General features: G+C 41.0%; 1 protein-coding gene across 11 annotated transcripts in view; it reads right to left on the bottom strand.

Moving 5' to 3' along the window:
- Window positions 1–1,927: 1,927 nt before the first annotated feature.
- TRPM3 (transient receptor potential cation channel subfamily M member 3) overlaps window positions 1,928–19,000 on the bottom strand; it is a gene marked incomplete at its 5' end in the record, with an annotated part of 403,362 nt that continues 386,289 nt past the window's right edge. For all 11 annotated transcript variants that reach the window (XM_080972224.1, XM_080972216.1, XM_080972225.1 and 8 more), the window contains 4 exons: window positions 1,928–10,969; window positions 13,229–13,361; window positions 16,387–16,586; window positions 18,444–18,594. In XM_080972224.1, coding sequence (XP_080828350.1) covers window positions 9,523–10,969; window positions 13,229–13,361; window positions 16,387–16,586; window positions 18,444–18,594 — 1,931 coding nt within the window. In that variant the 3' untranslated portion in view covers window positions 1,928–9,522. The remainder of the gene's footprint in view (window positions 10,970–13,228; window positions 13,362–16,386; window positions 16,587–18,443; window positions 18,595–19,000) is intronic.

Here is a 19,000-nt window from a genome sequence, read left to right as displayed (position 1 = left end):
AGGCTGAGACACTGTTAATGCTTCCCTAGACCGGATGGCTGGGAGGTTGCCTGCTCTTGATGGGGTTACATTTCTTCTGAAGGAGCAGGTTTGTAGCTTGGGGGTATTCCTGGATCCTTTGCTGTCACTTGAGGCTAGGTGACCTCAGTGCTGGGGAGTGCTTTCTATCAGCTTCAGCTGGTGGTCCAGCTGCACCCTTATCTGGACAGGGATAGCCTATTGCTGTCTATGCTCTGGAAACCTCAAGGTTAGATTACTGCAACACATTATATGTAGGGCTGCCTCTGAAGATGGTTCAGAAACTTCAGCTAGTGCAGAATTCAGTGGCCAGGTTGCTCACTGGGGCAAGACGGTTTGAACATATTACACCGATCCTGCTCTGACTGCATTGGCTAACATTTAGTTTCCAGGCCCAATTCAAAGTGCTTCCTTTGACCTTTAAAGCCTTAAATGGTTCAGGACTGCAATACCTCAAGGGCCGTCTCTCTCCCTACCTAGACCCTTCTTCAAGAGAGGTCCAGAGGATGGCAACATGAGAACGAGCCTTTTCTGCAGTGGCTCCCTGTTTGTAGAATGTTTTCCCTAGGAAGGTTTGCCTGATGCCTTCATTAGACACCTTTAGGCACCAGGAAAAAAATGTTCCTCTTTAACCAGGCCTTGGCTGATTGACATCCAATGAACTTTTAAAATGTGTTGGGAAGGGGGGAATTATTGGGATGTCTTTGCTTTTATTTTTATTATTTATTACATGTTTTTAGATTGTGCTTTTATGTTGTGATCCGCCCTGATACCTGCGTGAATAGGGCTGTATACTACTACTATCCTTTGGAAGCGCCCCCCCCCCCCCCCGTAACTCCACAAACCTGCTGTTCCTGGAACTGGGTGTGAAGAGTGCAGCTGAATGGGACACAGCTGTGGGCATTTTTTCAGCCGGAACTCACTGGAACTCAGGTGAGCACCATTACCATTCTAATAGAATGAGGGAGGTGCTCATGGATTTCTCTTTTTCCAGAAAAATCACACTGTGAAGTACGATATATTGCCCATAAAAAGCAAGTCTAGAGTGAGAGACTAGGCTGATGTCCGCGGTTTCCAGGAGCTATTCTTGTTGTGAGATTTTTGTAGGTGATCTGAGAGCTTGTTTGAACCCTGGGTTGAGAGGGATGGTGTGTCAGAAGGGAAATGAACCAATATGGATTTATATATATTAGTAACTTTGTATTAATGAAACATTTTTATATAATAATAATAATTATTATTATTATTTACTGTAGTTTTGTAAAAAAAAATTATTTACTGTAGTTTTGTAAAAAAAAAAAAATGTTGTCTGACGTTGCATCAGTTTTCTGTACACAGCTTAGAGATATTAATAATTAAGTGGTATAGAAATTAAATTGTCAATAATCAATCTATAATATCCACTCTCACTGAAAAACCAGGGAACTAACTGCCTTAGACAGAGTCAGACCGCTGGTTCATCTAGTTAGTATCTCTGCATGGATTCAGACAGGAGACCTTTCTGGAGATGCCGGGGACTGAGCAACACATCCTCCTTCTCAATTAGGCAGTTGTTTGATACATGATAAGACACAACTATGTGAAGCTAATAGAACGGTTTCATGTAGAAAAAAAACAGTATTTTCGTTAAATGTTTTCTTTGAACAAGTAAAAGGAAGAGTTGCTACAGGCTCAACACTGCTTCGTGAATGTTAGAAGCAACTAGTTTACTCTGTTAATCAAAAGAGATAAACTCAAGGCAACGATTCTGCAAATACATGTCATGTACATATATATGTGAAATCAGACATGCTGGGACCAGCCAGAAATAACTTAAGAGTGCTGGTGTTGGGATGTGGGAAATAGAAACTTCTGTGGTTTGAGCTGGGTGTTGAAACTGACCACAAATAAAGTACCAAGGAGCTGTAGATGTGTTTTGGACTACATCCCTTTTTATTGCAAAACATTTGTTACAGAAATTTCAAAAGTCCTGCTGCATCAATTGCCAACTTCTGCTTTTTATTACATATCTAAATAGACAACCTAAAAGTGCATTGTGAATCCAGTAGAACTTTAAAAGGAATGTGTGTATATGTGTGTGTGTGTGTGTGTGTATACATGCCCATACACAGAGGGCGAGAGAGTTGGAGTGGGGAGAGAAACCACTCACACTTTCTTTCTTTTACACACAAACAACAACAACAACACTTTCTAGGAAATAATTATAAAATTATATTTTCATTGATTGTTTTAAATAAACTGTTTTTTGTGTAATATATACAAATAATAATCCTGCTAATAATCTGTTAGGTTTTAGGCTAAAACACTGTTCCAAGCAATAGCAGCAAAGAAACTCTGCTCATACAGTGGCTAAAGAAAACTATTCCTTGAATACACCTCACTAAATACATCCGCAATATGTCAATCATAATAAAATATTGTGTACCCATTTTGCAAAATCTAATGGATGGTTTCCAGTTTCCATACACAGTTCATTTAAAGGAGCAAGAATTATTTCATTTGTGGCGACTGGAAGAAGGGAATGCCTTCCATGTAAACTGAAGGATGAAGATAAGCAGGGCTCCCATGCCAATCTCATTTGATAAATCTAATACTGAATTCCACAGAGGGCGTTTGCAGATTCCCAGTGCAATCCTATGCATGTTTACTGTGAAGTTTATAAATGCAGGATTACACTCAGTTCACCTACTTTATAAACTGCCATTGTCAAACCAGGAAGGCTGAGTACAAGGGTGAACGATCAGGTACCCAAATTGTTGAAGCTACATTGAGGCCCTTGCAAATTAATGCCCTTAATCTTGCACATGATCTTCAAGTGCAGGAGCTCTGGATGAAGCATATAGAGCAGCAGCAGCAGCAGCAATAATAAAATTAAAATTAAAATTAAAAATAATAAAAATCATATGCTGCCCCCACCTGACTGGGTTTTCACAGGCACTCTGGGTGGCTTCCAACAAATTATAAAATGACAGTCAAACATTTTAAAACCTCGCTATAGATCTTCCAAAAGTCTGATATTTATTTATTTCCTTGACATCTGATGGGAGGGTGTCCCACAGGGTGGGCGTGACTACTGAGAAGGGCAGGGGAACCTTTTTCAACCCAATGGCAGCACATGCCGGGGGGGGGGGGGACATTCAAGCCATGCAGACGCCTGAGGTTTCTACACCCCCCATCTCTCTAGGCAAGGAAGTGACAGGTTCCAGCCAGGCAAAAGCACTTTTGTGTGTGTGGGGGGGTGGGATTTGGAGCAGGGCTGGCAAGGAGTGTTTCCTGGAGACGAAGAATAGTGTGGGTAGATTTCTGAGAGTAGGGCAGAGAGACATGGTGGGCTGCAAATGCCTCCGGGGACTGTGGTTTCCCATGCTTGACACAGAGCTCCTCAGTTCTGAATACTTGCCGGTACTTTTAATTTCACAGGTGGTGGCTGATCCAGAAATACACCTAGAATTCAGGATCAGGGCACATGTCCATTGAAGACTTACACTTAAAAGTAACCATTATGTCCAGAGAAGGGAAAGTATGGGCATAGGCTGATTTATTAAATACTTTAATGAATAAGTAAAAACAATGTCACATAGCAGTCCTCAATATGATCATGCTTTCAAGGTATATAAATCATTTGTGTTTAGAGAAGACATCATGATTTCTGATGCAGAAGAGAGAATGGGTAGATTAAACTTACACACACATTGCTATTCCCTGTCTTCCACACTACCCTTTCTGACCATAGAATCAGGCCTGGCAGAAAAAAAATGTGTATTAAAAGAAAACTAAGGGCCACTTTGAAGCTTTAGATCATTTCTTTGGAGTGTTCTATGTTCTGCAATGCTTTGGGATTTTACAGTCTTTTGAAATGATATATGAATCTGCTAAAAATATCACCCTGAGACTATGGAGCAAAACTAGTTTGTTTAAAAGCTTAACTTAAAAGCTTCCAGTAACAACATTATTTCCCCTCCCTGGGCTTAGTCTATTTGTCAAGCTGCTAATATTTGATTTGGATCAACAAATGAGGCATGGGTGTGACTGGGCATCTTTTCCCAAGTTCTTTATTTTCAAACCCTCTTCCAGAAAAGTTTCCCTGACATCAATTAGCTTGAAGACCTCATCCTTGTCCCAGCCCTAAACTTTTGCACTGGTACATCTCCCTGCCCAGTTCTGGTACCCTCAATTCAAAGTACGGTACCCTCAGTGCAAAGTCAGGCTTTGTTGACGCAGCAGATGTTACGACTGGGTTGTAAGGCTTTGTGCTATGCAAGTACTCGTGTTCCTTTGTGGGTATTGAATTGCAAAGCTGAACATTTTTCATAGCTACATTTATCAAGAGCTGGGCAGCTGCAGAGTCTAAGATATTCACCTGCCAACAACAAATGTTGTATTCTAAGGCTGCAATCCTATACCCACCTACTTGGAAGTAAGCCTCATTGAACTCAATGAGACTTACTTTTGTGTAGACTGTTACAGGATTGCAATGAAAGCCATCTAACCTAAGAAACATAGACTCTACAAGACTATACCAAAACACACAAACACCTTCCCCCAAACTTTAGAAATTATATGAAAGGTTACTTTCCAGAGTCTTCAGCAATTTTACTATGTTGTATTAATGGGTTTTATTTTCTTACTGACAATTGTTACAATTTTAGGAATTTGCAGCTTGCTGCTACTTGGTGACAGACATATGATAAAACTAGTAATGAAATACCTTATTTGAAAATATATAATTATTTCAACCAGAAATGCTATAGGTTCATCGTTCAATACTTCATTTCATATAATATTAAAGTGCTATTAAATGAACATATTGGAAAATAATATAAAATACCAAAATTGTTAATTCATTCTAACTGGATTCATTGTTACAGGCAGGCAATATTGAAATGTTAAACTCCATAATAGTCCAAAGAAATTAATGGAACTATGCATGCATTTTCATCGGCACAAAATAAGACTGAAATTTAAGGTAGAAGAACTATTTCAGTCAGCATACTATTATTGTGAAAGAATAATGTTATATAATTCAATATCTAAGACAAGTGTATATCCAACTATAGAATAGTATCATATACGTAAACTGGAAACAACAGAATGGATCACTATATGAAAATATTTTAAAAATACTGTACACAGCTTCCTTAATTGTCCAGCATATGTAAACAAACAGCTAACTCAACTGAGTTTTAAAATATTACTTTAACATTAATTATCTTATCTTTTGCATAACATGCCAGTTTGTTCTTTCACACTATCACAGCTCACAGTGGCTCATTAGATAATTATACATCAGCTCAAAGACAGTGGAGCTCTACGGAAGAAACTGAAACATACAGTAGCTACAGATGGTGACTCCTTGCCCAACAAATGCATTTTCCTTTATATGTATCATAGCAATCTGGCTAGCAGAGCCCGTTGTTCAGTGTAACATGTGCTGTATTATTGAACGTCACTGACAAATAAGCATATGACTATATAAGTGCAAAGTCCAATGCTCTTCTGTAACGTTCATTAATTCAATCCCATACCACCACTTATTTTGTACATAAAGTAGTGACACACACCCCTTACCTGAACATCTGAGGATTATCTAAACCAATTTGTGTGCTCCCATCTAATCTCATATCATTGTGGTCCTCCTGCTCACCTGATACTTGATTATTCAGACATTTATGATCTAACCCAGCCTGCAAGCATTTGGATAAATGAGGCTGAACTTTATAATGTACATACAACAAGCTGTGGTTATAAGATAAAAGATAAAAGTTTATTTCCACTTTAGAAATTAACATGATCGATAGTACTGAATACTCAAAAGAGGATATTGATAGCTCACAAAACTTGGAAAAACAGGAGCCATTCACAGTGGACCTCAGAAGGGGTATCAGTTTAGAGATAATGGAAACAATTCCAGGAAAACTATATTTTGTAATCATACTGCCTGTTTCAATGCATATTTTGTGTGCCCATCTACAGAAAGACATCTTTTTGAAAAAAAGAAAAGCTCCACCTTTGCTCTCTGCAAATACGCTACCCCTATGGAATTGGCAACATAGGCAATATATACTGTAAGTGAGAATTTTACTGCTGAATTACTGCTTGAGTGAAGTGCTGCAGTTTGTTAGCATAGATATGAACATAGCCAAAATTCCTAGTTCCAGATCCCTGGAGTTCAAGTTCTTGCTTAATAAAGTGCTATAGGCTAATTTTCACAAGACTCTGGTCCAGGAATCTCTTAATTCAGGAGTCTAACAAAGAAGCTATGGGGTGAAATGACAGAGTGTTCACTGGCAGTCTTGCTGATCATAGTGGGCATGTAGGCTTGTAGAGTTAAAATGTGTTTTCACAAGTGACACAAAGATTGCAATTTTGTCCCTAAGACTTGTAAAACCGATAAATGTGGTGATACTGTATGCAAAAAGGGAGACACTTTTAAATTTGACTGATTCCTAGAAAGGAATTCAAATTATCTGGTGGGTGCCTGCTTTCTTGTCCTTGTGAACAGAAATACTTTTAAGGCCACTTAAAACAGAATTCATTTTTGTTGTCACATTCATGTAAAAACTCACACTAGCTTTTGAAAAGAGCACATAAAGATGGTTCACATGTATTTTGTTAACAAAACCTACAATTTTTGCGCATGCTGGCCATTAAGAAAAAATGTGGTCCATATTTTTGTATTTCAGAATTCAGTGAGAATCCTGGTGTAGCCTTTAAAGTACCACTGCTGATTGCCAGTTTTTGTCATAGAAATTCCAGCGATCAGCTGAGGTCTGACCTTTCCCACATTAATATATGGACTGGAAAGGGTCACACTCGTTATTTTAGTCAAAGAAATTTACACCATGATGACAGTGGTAAGATTGGTGGCATTTATGATGCCACCTAGATATGCTTAATATGGGATAGAAAAGTGTCACTGAAGAAAAACAGAAAAATGGGCAAGTGGCTTTCAAGAAAGCATTTGAAGAGTTGTTTTATAGAGGTAGCGTCAGCTCAGGTTAAACTGAACTGTTCTGCAGAGTGGACAGGTGGGGGGAATGTAATGCGTTTATATCATAATTCCGCGATCCAGGACAGTCTAGGCCTTAAGCAGAATCAAGACAGAGTGCTACTCTATTCTGACCAACTCAAAATAGACCCAGTTTGACAACTGAAGAACCATCCAAATACTCTCAGTGGGAACGGGATCCAAAACTGTTCAGCAGCACATCACAGATTAGGTTCTAGTGACTAGTCTCTGGCTGCTTAGCCTGGAAGAACTGTGGTAAATATGAAAGTAGCCTTAGAAAGTAGCATTGCAAGTTGAAAAGGCAACAATTCCTTGCCACAAATCCTAGATGTACAGACAAATGCATGATTTACACACACACACACACACACACACTGGCATCAGCAAACACATATCTGAAATCCCCTCAGGCAGGGACGAGAAGCTGCATTGGGGGAAATCTGCATTGGGAAAAGAGTGGATGGGCACTTTTAACTGTCCTTTCCCAAAGCTACTTTTCTAAAACACACACATACCAAGAGGCATCAGAATCCGTATAATGTGAAGTTAGTCACAAAGACAGAGGTAAAGTTGGACATTTGAAATAGACTGCCAAAGAAAATTGCTTCATCCAATCAGCACATCTGAAGTGACATTTGCTATGCATTCAAGTCAGAAATTCTGTGATAAGTTCTTGTTACAGAACAACACACACTTTAAAAAGAAGGGGTAAACAATGGATTAATAAGGGGTAGAGACCTTTGACTGGAACCCAAGGAAGTGAGGAAGTTGCACTGCATCTTGTCATTTAAACCAGCATGCAACTCTGTTGAGTGAATGCTGCTGCTCATAATGCTTCCCTCTTCACGACCACATGCTAGTAGTGTCAGAGGAACTAGACTAGAGCAATGCAGATCTTCAGAGGTGTGGTTCTATATGGTGCTTTGCTCTCCAGATAAGTCCTTATAAACAGTTAGGCTGGGGTGGCTAAAATTGTCCAGTTAATGTGGTCACTGGCCATTGGAGCTCAGAATAATTTTCAAAATCTCCTTCAAAACCTCACATATATGTTGTCAGAAACAAAAGAGAATGGCACATTTACAGAGCGGGTAGCAGCCCTGGCATATTGCTAAGTAAGGATTAAACTATTTCTCCAAAATCATTTCACAATTAAGGTTTTCTTCTTCTGAATGGCACTGTGCTCTTTTTGCTGTATTAGCCCCTTGCCTAGCACGAACCACATTTAATCCTTGCAGCCCCAGAGGGCTATTGCAAACATGGTTGGAGGGTGGGCCTGAGGGAGACAGAGGGGGAGATGGCTCTTGCATACCAGGGTAGGGTATTATTGTTTCGCTATCGTGCCTTTCTAGACAACGGAAGCATACTTAAAGGAATGGCTTTTGCACTTACCAGAAATGTTAATTTCACTTCGGTGCTTCAACTAACTTCTAAAAAGGATTTGCTTTGTCACAGAACATCATTCAACATCTCCAGCTGTTCTGTGCTCACCCAAGTTCAGACCACACGATAAACATACAATACTATAAACACCAAAATGTTCAGTTATAACCATGCCTTAAAATGAAATAATGGCAGCTAAATGGAGGAACTGGTAGAAGAACATGGCAGTGACAATGAATGAAAATAGTTTGAAAATAGTGAATGAGATGGGCATGGTGCACAGAACAATGAGAACAGGATGCCAGTTCTTCTTTTTTACTACCTTCTCACTATGACATTTTAACAAAGTCCTGTGAAATACTTTCTAAACTGGTACCCGTGCTTAAAAAAATAAATATTTACTATTCCACTTAATTACATTCCTCCTGAGCTTGCTCAACAGTGCTAAAAATCCCATTTAAAACAGGAATTCATGTGACTATACATAAATTCTTCCCTTTCCCTCATGCTGCTATACAAAAGGCATATCTTTTCTTCCCTTCTTGAAAATATAGACATTTGTGCCACTGCAAGTTAATACAAAAAGGATACAGGTGAACGGTGAGCGTGTTAGCTAACTTCTTTTTACAATGATCAGGCAGAAGTATAGGGATGTGAGAAATCTGGGGAAAGTTGACGGCTGCTTTGTTTTCAGTTTCTATAGAGTAATACAAAGATGCCCTCACTAGCTGTCACAGCGATGGTACTGAGGTGGAAACCAGCATAGTCAAAACACCCTCTTTGTATGCATGTTATTTTGTTTCTCTTTCAAACCAATATATCCCTATTTTGAAAGGCAGATTTCTTAAACTGTTCACCCATTTATTTATTTTTAAAAGTGTCTCTATAATTTTTCCTTCCCCCCTCCCCCTCCCCTTAAGTGCAAATGCCAACTAGGTCAAGATACAGAACCCCAGTGCTTGACATTGACGTTATGAAAGTGCTAACTTCACTGTTGGCAGATGCCAGCTGTTGCTGACATATAATGGTCTGAAGTTACTTCATTCTGCTAATGAAAAAACTGGAGAGCAGACAAGTCTCAGACAGTTCTTCTTGTTATGATGCACATATTATCTCTAACTATGCTTGCTCTCAAAGCTATGGAAGGCACCTGTTCTAGAGAGTCTTCTCATTGATAAGGTGTCCGACCTGTTCTCTGGTCTGGATGACTTGCTCCTCTGGAATGTACTTCGGAGGCTCGTTGCATTGCGCTGCCTGTCAAGTTTATCACTGATGGAGTAGCTTTTCTTTGTGTGTGCATACAACAAGTTGGACTCATCTGCAGAGTAACTGTTGGCCCTCTCTATTTTTGGAAGAGGGATATTGTTGGACAATGTTCTAGATGTATTGCTATCTTGAGATGACAAGGGAACGGCTTTTTTGTCTTTGGTTTCAGTATCCTCATTGTCAGAGCTTGGGTGACTTAGTTCCGCTTCCCTCTCTGGGTGGCAGCATCCTAAGTCATCAATTTTGTCTCCATGAACTCCAGGAAAGCTCGACCTTTCTGCAATGGTTTGAGGAGCACTGACACACCTTGTATCAATGCAGTCTGTAATGCTTGTGTACTCTGCTGTTTTGACTGGCACTCCAAGGCTACTGAAATAGCTCCGAGAAGGAGAGAACATGAAACTGTGAGATTTTACTATTGGTGCTTCCTCTAAAATAAATGGGGTTGTAGCCAGGTATCGGCTGCTTTTAGACCTCTCCAAAGTATGGTACATGGGAGGGTCTGATTCCCAGGGGTTTGAGCAATCTGCAATTTGTGAATAGTCTGAAGAAAACACTCTTGTTTCCATCGATTGGTCTTCATAATCAATACTCCTGCCAGAAATTCTATCACCCGGAGTACTGCTGACATAAGCACTACTGGAGACAACACTGGAAGCTATCTGAGCTTGGAGAGCTGGATCTCCAGTCCCAAGGATGTTCATTGAACTGTCAAGGGGTTCTATGACAGACTGCAGCTCATCCATGGCTGAGACATAAATGTCTATGCAAGAGGAAGGCCGTCTGGAGTCCGGGGCAATTGAGAGAGTGCTTGTAGGCACTAAAGAAGGGATTTTTTGCTCTTTTGAGACAGAGTGAGAACTACTGGCACGGTGGAGGCTGAGGGACCTTTCTTTGAAAATGCTTTCAAATTTCTCCAACCCGCACTTGTCCTTCATGTTCACTGCATAGAAGGAGTGACTTCGCAAGCGGGGAATGACTGTTGGAGAGGTTGGTGACATGGACTCCTCCCCCGTGGGATCAATGCTTTCTTGAAGTTTGTATGTGTTTCCCTCCTGGCTGTTGAAGCTGCTCTGTCGGACAATGTAGGCTGTGTCAGTACAGTCAGAGGATGTTCGAGACCGTATCTTAGTGGCCTCCCCTCTGTCTAGGCCAGTAAGCTTATCTAAGGCTGTAGCCATTCGCCCTATCATGTCTTCCAGTTGAGCAAGCCGGATGTCTACAGTCTGAAGTGAAGCCTTCATGCAATGCTCTCGTTCATTCACTTCTTCTAATCGCATGGCCATATTCTCTACCCTACAAAAGAAAAGTAAAAAAGGAAGAGAGAGGAAAGCATAGTTAATTTCAGACTGAACAAATAGGTTAGTATGATTTACTAAACTTCAGGTTTCTTGCATCCAATTTAACAGAGTGGGAATGATGGTGCTAACATTGAAAGATTTTGAAGAGATAAGGGATTTATTAACGGATTGGTTACAGTTCAACCAACTAAATGATATTTTCAAAACAGATAAAAAGAAAGGTTTTAGTTATGAGATTTCAAGATTTCAAAAAGATCTGTTAGAAAACAATATTAAATCACTGTTGAAAATGTATACACTCCTCTTGGAATGGCATACAAAGATGAACAGGTCAAGTTGGTAATGATACACTGGGCAAGGGATTGGGGGCATAATATTCAGATTTCAGATTGGGAAAGGTTATGGAAAACGGATTTGAAATTCACGGCATGTTGTATGCTGAAAGAAAACTATATGGAAATGATGTACCAGTGGTAAACTAGCAAAAATGTATAAAACAAGTACAAATACCTGCAGGAAATGTAAAGAAAAAGAAGGTACCTTTTATCATATATGGTGGTCATGTAAGGTAATAAAGGCTTTCTGGGAGATGATATATAATGAACTGAAAAAAATGTTTAAAATAACCTTTGTAAAAAAAAACCTAGCAGCTTTTCTATTAGGAATTATAGGTATCAACATCCCAAAGGACCAGAAAAGACTTTTTATGTATGCGAGAACAGCAGCACGGATGCTACTGGCCCAGAGATGGAAAGAAGAAAGAGTCCCTACCAGAGAGGAATGGCAAGCTAAGCTGCTAGACTACGCTGAAGTGGCAAAACTGACCAGAAAGCTCAGGGACCAAGAAGACACGAAATTGAAGAAAGAATGGGAAAAGTTTACAATTTATTTAGGAGACCACTGTAAGCAGATGACAACATTAGCAGGATTTTAATCCCACTTGTAATGTAACAAATATTATGGACAATATGGATAAATGCAAAACATAGACTATGAAATAATACGCAGCTGGAAATGTTGACAATAGGACCCATGGAGGGGATGGGGGGGGGGGAAGTCCCAAGATTCAAAGTAATCTCTTTTTATGGATATTTATTTGAATTGTAATTAATTTGCATTTGTACAATCAAATAAAAATGATTTCAAAGTAAAAGATTTGATTATGGGCAGGGGGAGAGAGAAAGAGGAATTTGGTGCTTTGCAAAAAACCACCAAACAAACAACCCTCTCATGTTTGCTTATCCAGATATCCCCCGGGGTGTGTGCCTTCTGGATTTGTGTCTTGTTGTCCCAAACTGGAATTGGGAAAGTGGTCGCTCTCCCACCTGCGAGGACCCTGCATTTTTCAGGACAGACCTCCTGCCCCTCCCAGTCAGATACAGACACATTGCTGGGAGCCAAAATCAAACCCCAAGCTCTGCAGAAGGAGAGCCAGCTCTTGGGTGGCCTTTAAAAGCCTTAAGGGGAAAAACGAAGTATGATGGACCTGCATTCTGTGCCCTTAGAACTGAAGCAGCCAGCTGCGTCCAGGGCAAGACAAAGCTTAGGAGGACATGGTTGGTTCTTTGGGAACCAGGAACTCTCTTCCTAATGACTGGGGAGAACAATCCCACCAGTGGGAAGAGGAGAGCAAGGGCCGATGGTGAGAGAGGAGGAGCCAAAGGCATTTGGCTCCGCCCCTGGCTCCTCCCAAAACAGGATGTGAGGTCGTGTATACGTTGCACATTGAACACTTGTCGTTGGGCCCCTGCAATGTTTAGCACGAGTTGACACGTCTGACTCAAAATGTTGCATTATTTTACAATAAACTGATCTGTATAACTTTTATATCTTTATAATGTAAGGAGATAATGTTCAGAAAAGTGAACTGATAAGAAAAAAATCCAGAAGACTGATGCTTATGCAGTCAAGCATAAATAATTTTACCATTTCTGCATACTGGTTAAAAATTTCCTTTTTTAAAATTTCATATTTAATTTTAATGGCTGAGCTACACCTTTAAATTATGAATATACATATGTTTGGAAGCCTCAGGATGTGCTACAATACTTATTAATCTACTTATTTAGGAGAAACTTAACAAAAGAAATGAATAAAAAATATGATTTACAATTTTTTTAACCCTGTTTTTTAATTTTTTAAAATCTACCCTAGTTTCTTGACAGCAAAGCCTTGTTTAAAGTTTTTTTCCTTTCAAAAGTAACAAATTTCAAAATATACACTATGTAAGAAACCAAAATGAAAAATCTTTCACCTTTCAGAGGTAACTCGGATTCTTTCATCATTGGACGAATTGAATCTATCATCTTTCTCTCTGAAATACTCTTCTATACATTGTTCTTCAAAATCATGAACTTTTTTCAGTTCATCATCAGTTATAAAAAGCTCTGTAGAAGACATATGAGGCAATGACAAAGCAGCAGTTAAAAGAAGTTAATTAGCTATCATCACAGGGTTTTGAAAGGCACTGCCTATTTTGTGGCTTTAAAATTGCATATCCCCCCGCCCCCTGCCCCCACAAAGAAATCACATTTCAGTCATTTTCAGGTTTGTAACATACATACGGTACATATTTCCATACATATTCCATACATATTTCAAGTGCCACACTTCATGCAGGACATGGTGGCTTTCAGTTTCAAGGTAGGCCAGACTCTGAAAAGTGGCTTTCTTAAGTTTTTTGGCATTCCTAATACAGTGGTACCTCGGGTTACATACGCTTCAGATTACAGACGCTTCAGGTTACAGACTCTGGTAACCCAGAAATAGTGCTTCAGCTTAAGAACTTTGCTTGAGGATGAGAACAGAAATTGTGCTTTGGCGGGGCGGCAGCACTGGGAGGCCCCATTAGCTAAAGTGGTGCTTCAGGTTAAGAACAGTTTCAGGTTAAGAACGGACCTCCGGAACGAATTAAGTATGTAACCAGAGGTACCACTGTACACTCTTTGTGCTCGTGTCCTTGTCAAACCGAAAGAGATAAAAGGAAGAATATGTTGCCTCATGTACAGGGTTAGCCAACCTTTTAGTTTCCAGAGGTTGTAGGGCTCCAGCTCTGACCAGGAACTAGGGAAACCAGAGGCGCCATCTTGTGAGGGAGATGGGGTGTGTGTGATGTCACGAGTGCAATGTCTCTTGCAAGCTTTTTGAACTTTGGGAGTGCCCCACAACAAATATTGGTGCCCCCAAAAGGGTTTGGCCCCCAGGAGTTGGCACCTGTTCAGGGAAGTTTTTAATGTTTGAAGTTTTATTCTGTTTTTAGTTCTCTGTTGGGAGCTGCCCAGAGTGGCTGGGGATACCCAGCCAGATGGGCGGGGTATAAATAATAAAATTATTATTATTATTATTACTTCTGATGGAAACTGTAATCCAGCAACATTTGAAGGGCACCAAATTGGCTCTCCTTGCTCTCAGCTGATTATTATTAGACACAAAAGCAGCTGTGTAAAGAAACGCCTGAGCAGTTGAGGACTGTGATGCCCGTTTCCCCACTAGTCAGGGTCCTTTGGCTACTCTACTAGTGTGACAGAGCCACAAAGGGCCTTGGCAACATCTAACTCCGGTAGTCACATTCCTGCCAAAAAAGAAGGTTTTGGTGCAATGGCAAAAGGTCCCCAAAGAGGAGTCCTTAGGTAGGGAGTTTGAAAGCCAGGCCAAAGTGACAAAGAAGACCTTCTCCTGCATTCATGCATTTCAAAGGCGATTATACTCACTCTAATGTGTGGGACGCCATTGAAATGTATTTGGAGATTGCAACTGGCCCAGAATGCAGTAGTCAGGCAAGAGTTCTAAAATGCAGTAGGCTGAAGTTCTGTTTTTTACATTTAAAGCTCTAGTGGTCTGGCACCAGGATATTTGAAGGACCATCTCCTATTCAACACCATATACGTATGGACTGAAGCGATCTTTGGAGACCGTTCTGGGTCTACCATGCAGTAGGCTGCTGTGTGGGACACAGCCTTCTCAGCAGTGGCACCTACCGTATTTTTCGCCCTATAGGACGCACCTTTCCCCCTTCAAAAATGAAGGGGAAATGTGTGTGCGTCCTATGGGGCGAATACAGGCTTTCTCTGAAGCCTGGAAAGCGAGAGAGGTCGGTGTGCACTGACCCCTCTCGCTCTCCAGGCTTCACGAAGCCCTGCGCAAAGCCGCGCCGGGCTCCCGAGGGTTGTGCAGAGCTGCCTGCACTCCGAAGCCTGGGGCTGAAGAGCGCTCCTGGGCTTCGCGCAGCTCTCCGCAAGCCTGTGGAGCCCGGCGCGGCTCCCTAGGCTTGCAGATAGCAGGCTGTTCTGGGGGCTGGGGTCGGGGGAAGCTCGGGCTTCCCCCGTGCCAGCCCTGTGCCTGGGGGGGGAAATAATTTTTTTTCTTTATTCCCCCCCCCCAAAAAACTAGGTGCGTCCTATGGGGCGGTGCGTCCTATGGGGCGGTGCGTCCTATGGGGCAAAAAATACGGTACATTGCGCAGCTTGCATAGCTCTCTCCCAGCTGGGTCTTGCAAGACTAATTGAGACTTGTTTCAGGGAGCATTTGAGATAGCCAATATGAACTTTTGCTCAATGAACTGTCATCCTATTGCTGCTTTTGTTTACATAGTTTTATTGCTTTTTTATTTGACTGTTTTATATATTGCTACTAAGCCACCATTTGGATCAGGAGAGACACCATGCTTCACTGGCAGATCCCATGCTTTTCATGCAAAAAGCTCCCAGTTCAATGCCTGCCATCTCCAGTTTAAAGGATCAGGTACCAGGTGATGGAAAATATTTTCTTTTTGAAACCCTGGAGAGCTGCTGCTAGTCAGAGTATACATTATTGAACCAGATGGACAGATAACCTGACTTTGTATATTTCTATGGCTGCCAGCCCTACAAACTGCAGAATATGCCCTTTTGTGATCCTGCCAATGGGTGTGTCCTGTCATGCAATCACTCCAGATAGGGCCTTCTCTGTGGTGGTGGAATCCTGTCTGTGGGTCTTAGAAGTGCATCAGTTTTTGTTGCCAACTCAAGATGCACCTCTTTGCTCAAACTTTGAGTTGTTTTTGGCATCTATTAACACCAGAAATTGTAAACTTCTGGTTTATCTATAGCTAATAGCTATGGGTTATGGGTAGTATTTTTGTGATTTTATTGTGAATTGCCCTGTGATGCTAACTGAATTAAGAGCAATTTCTAACAGGAAAAAAAGGAAGGAAGGAAGGAAGGAAGGAAGGAAGGAAGGAAGGAAGGAGGCATTTTACAGCTCCTAGTGAATGGGAAGGGAAAGTACATCAAACGAAAGTACATAAAACAAATGAAGTGCTAATGCCCTTGCTATGATTCTTGACTGCTCTCCAAATCAAGACAACTAAGCAGAGCTGAATATATTTTCCATATGTTTATTGTATCTATGACGGAGAAGATGAATTAAACTTACTCAGTCCATAGTCTGTCTCATCAGGGTCGCTATCATGCTTCCGCCATCGACAGCATATGTGCTGAAATATCATAGTCATGTGACTGAAGATGATGAGTGGAGGGGGCAAGACTGGTCTTTCATGGAATGTCATAATAAGCTGATACCGCTGAAACTTCCATACTTGGTTAGATATCGATTTAACTTCAAAAAAGGTGTTGCTGAAGCAGAAGGAGAGGAAGAAAATGCCTTCTGATAAACAGAACTACCATCTAAAATTCCACATGCAATATAGGGGCCATTCCATACATTACACAGCCCCAGACATGAGTGTATACTCAGTAGGGATCTGCAGCTACTCATGGCACTCTGGTAGATGTACCACAGAATAGTGGCCTTTTAAAACACTTGTTCACTTTATTCACATGTTATAATGTTAGTTTCATACTTTAAAAGAATCTTAGGGCTACATCTACAAAAGTAATTTCATGATAAGACAACAGAAACAAAAACTTTTTGTATACCTAAAGCTTCTCAAATACAACTGTTAGGCCACCCACTTCAAAGACATTCTTTTTGCCACATTAAACTGCTTTTTTACATTATCTGGTGAGGACAACAGCAACATTACTCCTAGCTGTCATGTTCCCAAAATAACACGGGAAGCTTGGAGCTTATAGGAGAAGCTCACTCAAGAGTTCTCAGAAAAATGAGATAAACCTGGCATGGAAAGGGGCCACAGCATGGGCTCTTCCCACATGTGCCACCATCATGCTCAGCAGTGTTGGAAAGAGCAGCGCACTAATGCTCCCAGAACACCAAGACAATCAAAGAACCCAGTTTAATCTTAGGCTTCAGTGTAATTCTGGGACAAGTAAAAAACTCACAAAACAGCAATGCAACAGTTCTGAAGAGGTCCATTTATTGCCTAGTCCACAAAGTTTACAGAGAAAGCTGAGCTGCTTCCAGGTTTGAGGGGCCCTCAGCAAAATGCCCTCCATGGGTCCAGGCAGCAGCGACAGGTGGCAACAAGGGGCAATTTAAATATCCCACAATCCCCTAGAGTGTATCACTCTGGTGCATTGTGGGAAATGGCAGCTCATGGTCATGAACTGGGGTCAACACTGGTTCATGCTCTTGGCTGGTGTGGGGCTCTGAAAGAAGCCCAAGGATGCTGTTGCTGGTCCTGGATGCAAGCAGCCTAGTAATACTAATAGTAATATTTATACCCCACCCATCTGGCTGGGTTCCCCCAGGCTATATGGGTGGGGGGCACTTTGGCTCATAACATGCACTGTACTTGAGCAGTGAGGATTTTTAGCTTCCTCCTAGAAACCAGTCCTCATCTCCCCCCATGAAATGGCTCCTGATATTTTTCTTTAATGTAGCCCCAAGGCAGCTCCAAACTGACCAGAGTGGTGCAGGAAGGGGGCAGGCTCAGTCTTTTCCTAGGAAGCCATCTCCTGCCCACCAGAATATCCCTCAGTTGCTTTTTGTATCCCCCACGGAAAGGAAAAGCAGCTGGGGAGGCAATTTTGACCAGAAAAATGGCTAGCGGGAGAAGAGCAGCAGCTCAGGCTTGGAGTACAGAGGGGGAGACCTCTGCCTGGAACTCTGGAGAACGGATGCCCGTCACTGTAAAATCTGATGTAGATAGACTAGGAGTCTGACTTAATACCAGGCAGTTTCCTGTGTATTCAGCTGATTTGATGAAATTCGAAGCAATTTGGGGCTCTAAGGAAGTTGTAAAATACAATAACATGGGAATATACGTATTTCCTATGTCTCCTGCATCTTATCTAGTTATCCACGTGGAAGGTTGCTAGGTCAGATCCCTTTTTCTGACCAGAAGAGAACTCTCTGAACTATTAAAAAACAAAAGATAATTCATTATATTTTTACCAGTTTGTGAGTTTACATTCTCCTGATTGACTGCAAAAGTAATCTGAGCTGTTAACCATGTAAATGCACTACTAACACTATCACTATAACCCCATCTTAGAAATTCCAAACTTGAGCATCAAAAGTTCCTGAAACATTTACTACAGTCACTGAATTTTAAAACAATAGACACTCACTTAAAAACGGCAATGAGGAGGTTCACCAGAAGGATGTTTGCAACCAAGAGGTAGCAAGCCATGATGGCAGGAACGATCCATGCTCCTGTTTTGCAGGGAGGCAGCTGGATTATTTTCCCATCCTCTCTGGTTTCATTCTGACCACAAGGAGCTGGGAAGAAACAAGGGAGGAGGGGGATTAAAAAGAATCCCAGTTTTCAAAACCTTAACAGAAGTTATCAAATTTTTAAAGGCACCATCAAAAGCTTAAAAACCACAGGAGCATTCACTCTCCGATCATTCACTGAGATCAAATCTGCAAATCTTCCAGAGAATATCCACTCCTATGGCTATTGAAATTTGTTTCTTTAAGGTCGGTTCTATACATTATTAGATTTCCCATTTATACATCTCAAAGTAAACATTTTACACAATACCATATGTCTGTTGACTTCCCTTCTTCTCTTTCCATGGTTCTTTTTACTTATCTATCATTCCTGCATATTTTACTATAACCATTTTAGTCAATTCTCCAGTTTACGTCATTCAGTTATTAATCTCACTGTTGAATTTATCTT

Source organism: Podarcis pityusensis (assembly GCF_964106645.2).
Source record: "Podarcis pityusensis genome assembly, chromosome: 11".
NCBI lineage: Eukaryota > Metazoa > Chordata > Lepidosauria > Squamata > Lacertidae > Podarcis > Podarcis pityusensis.
Note: the sequence above shows the minus strand (reverse complement) of the source record. Positions and strands in the feature narration are given on the sequence as shown.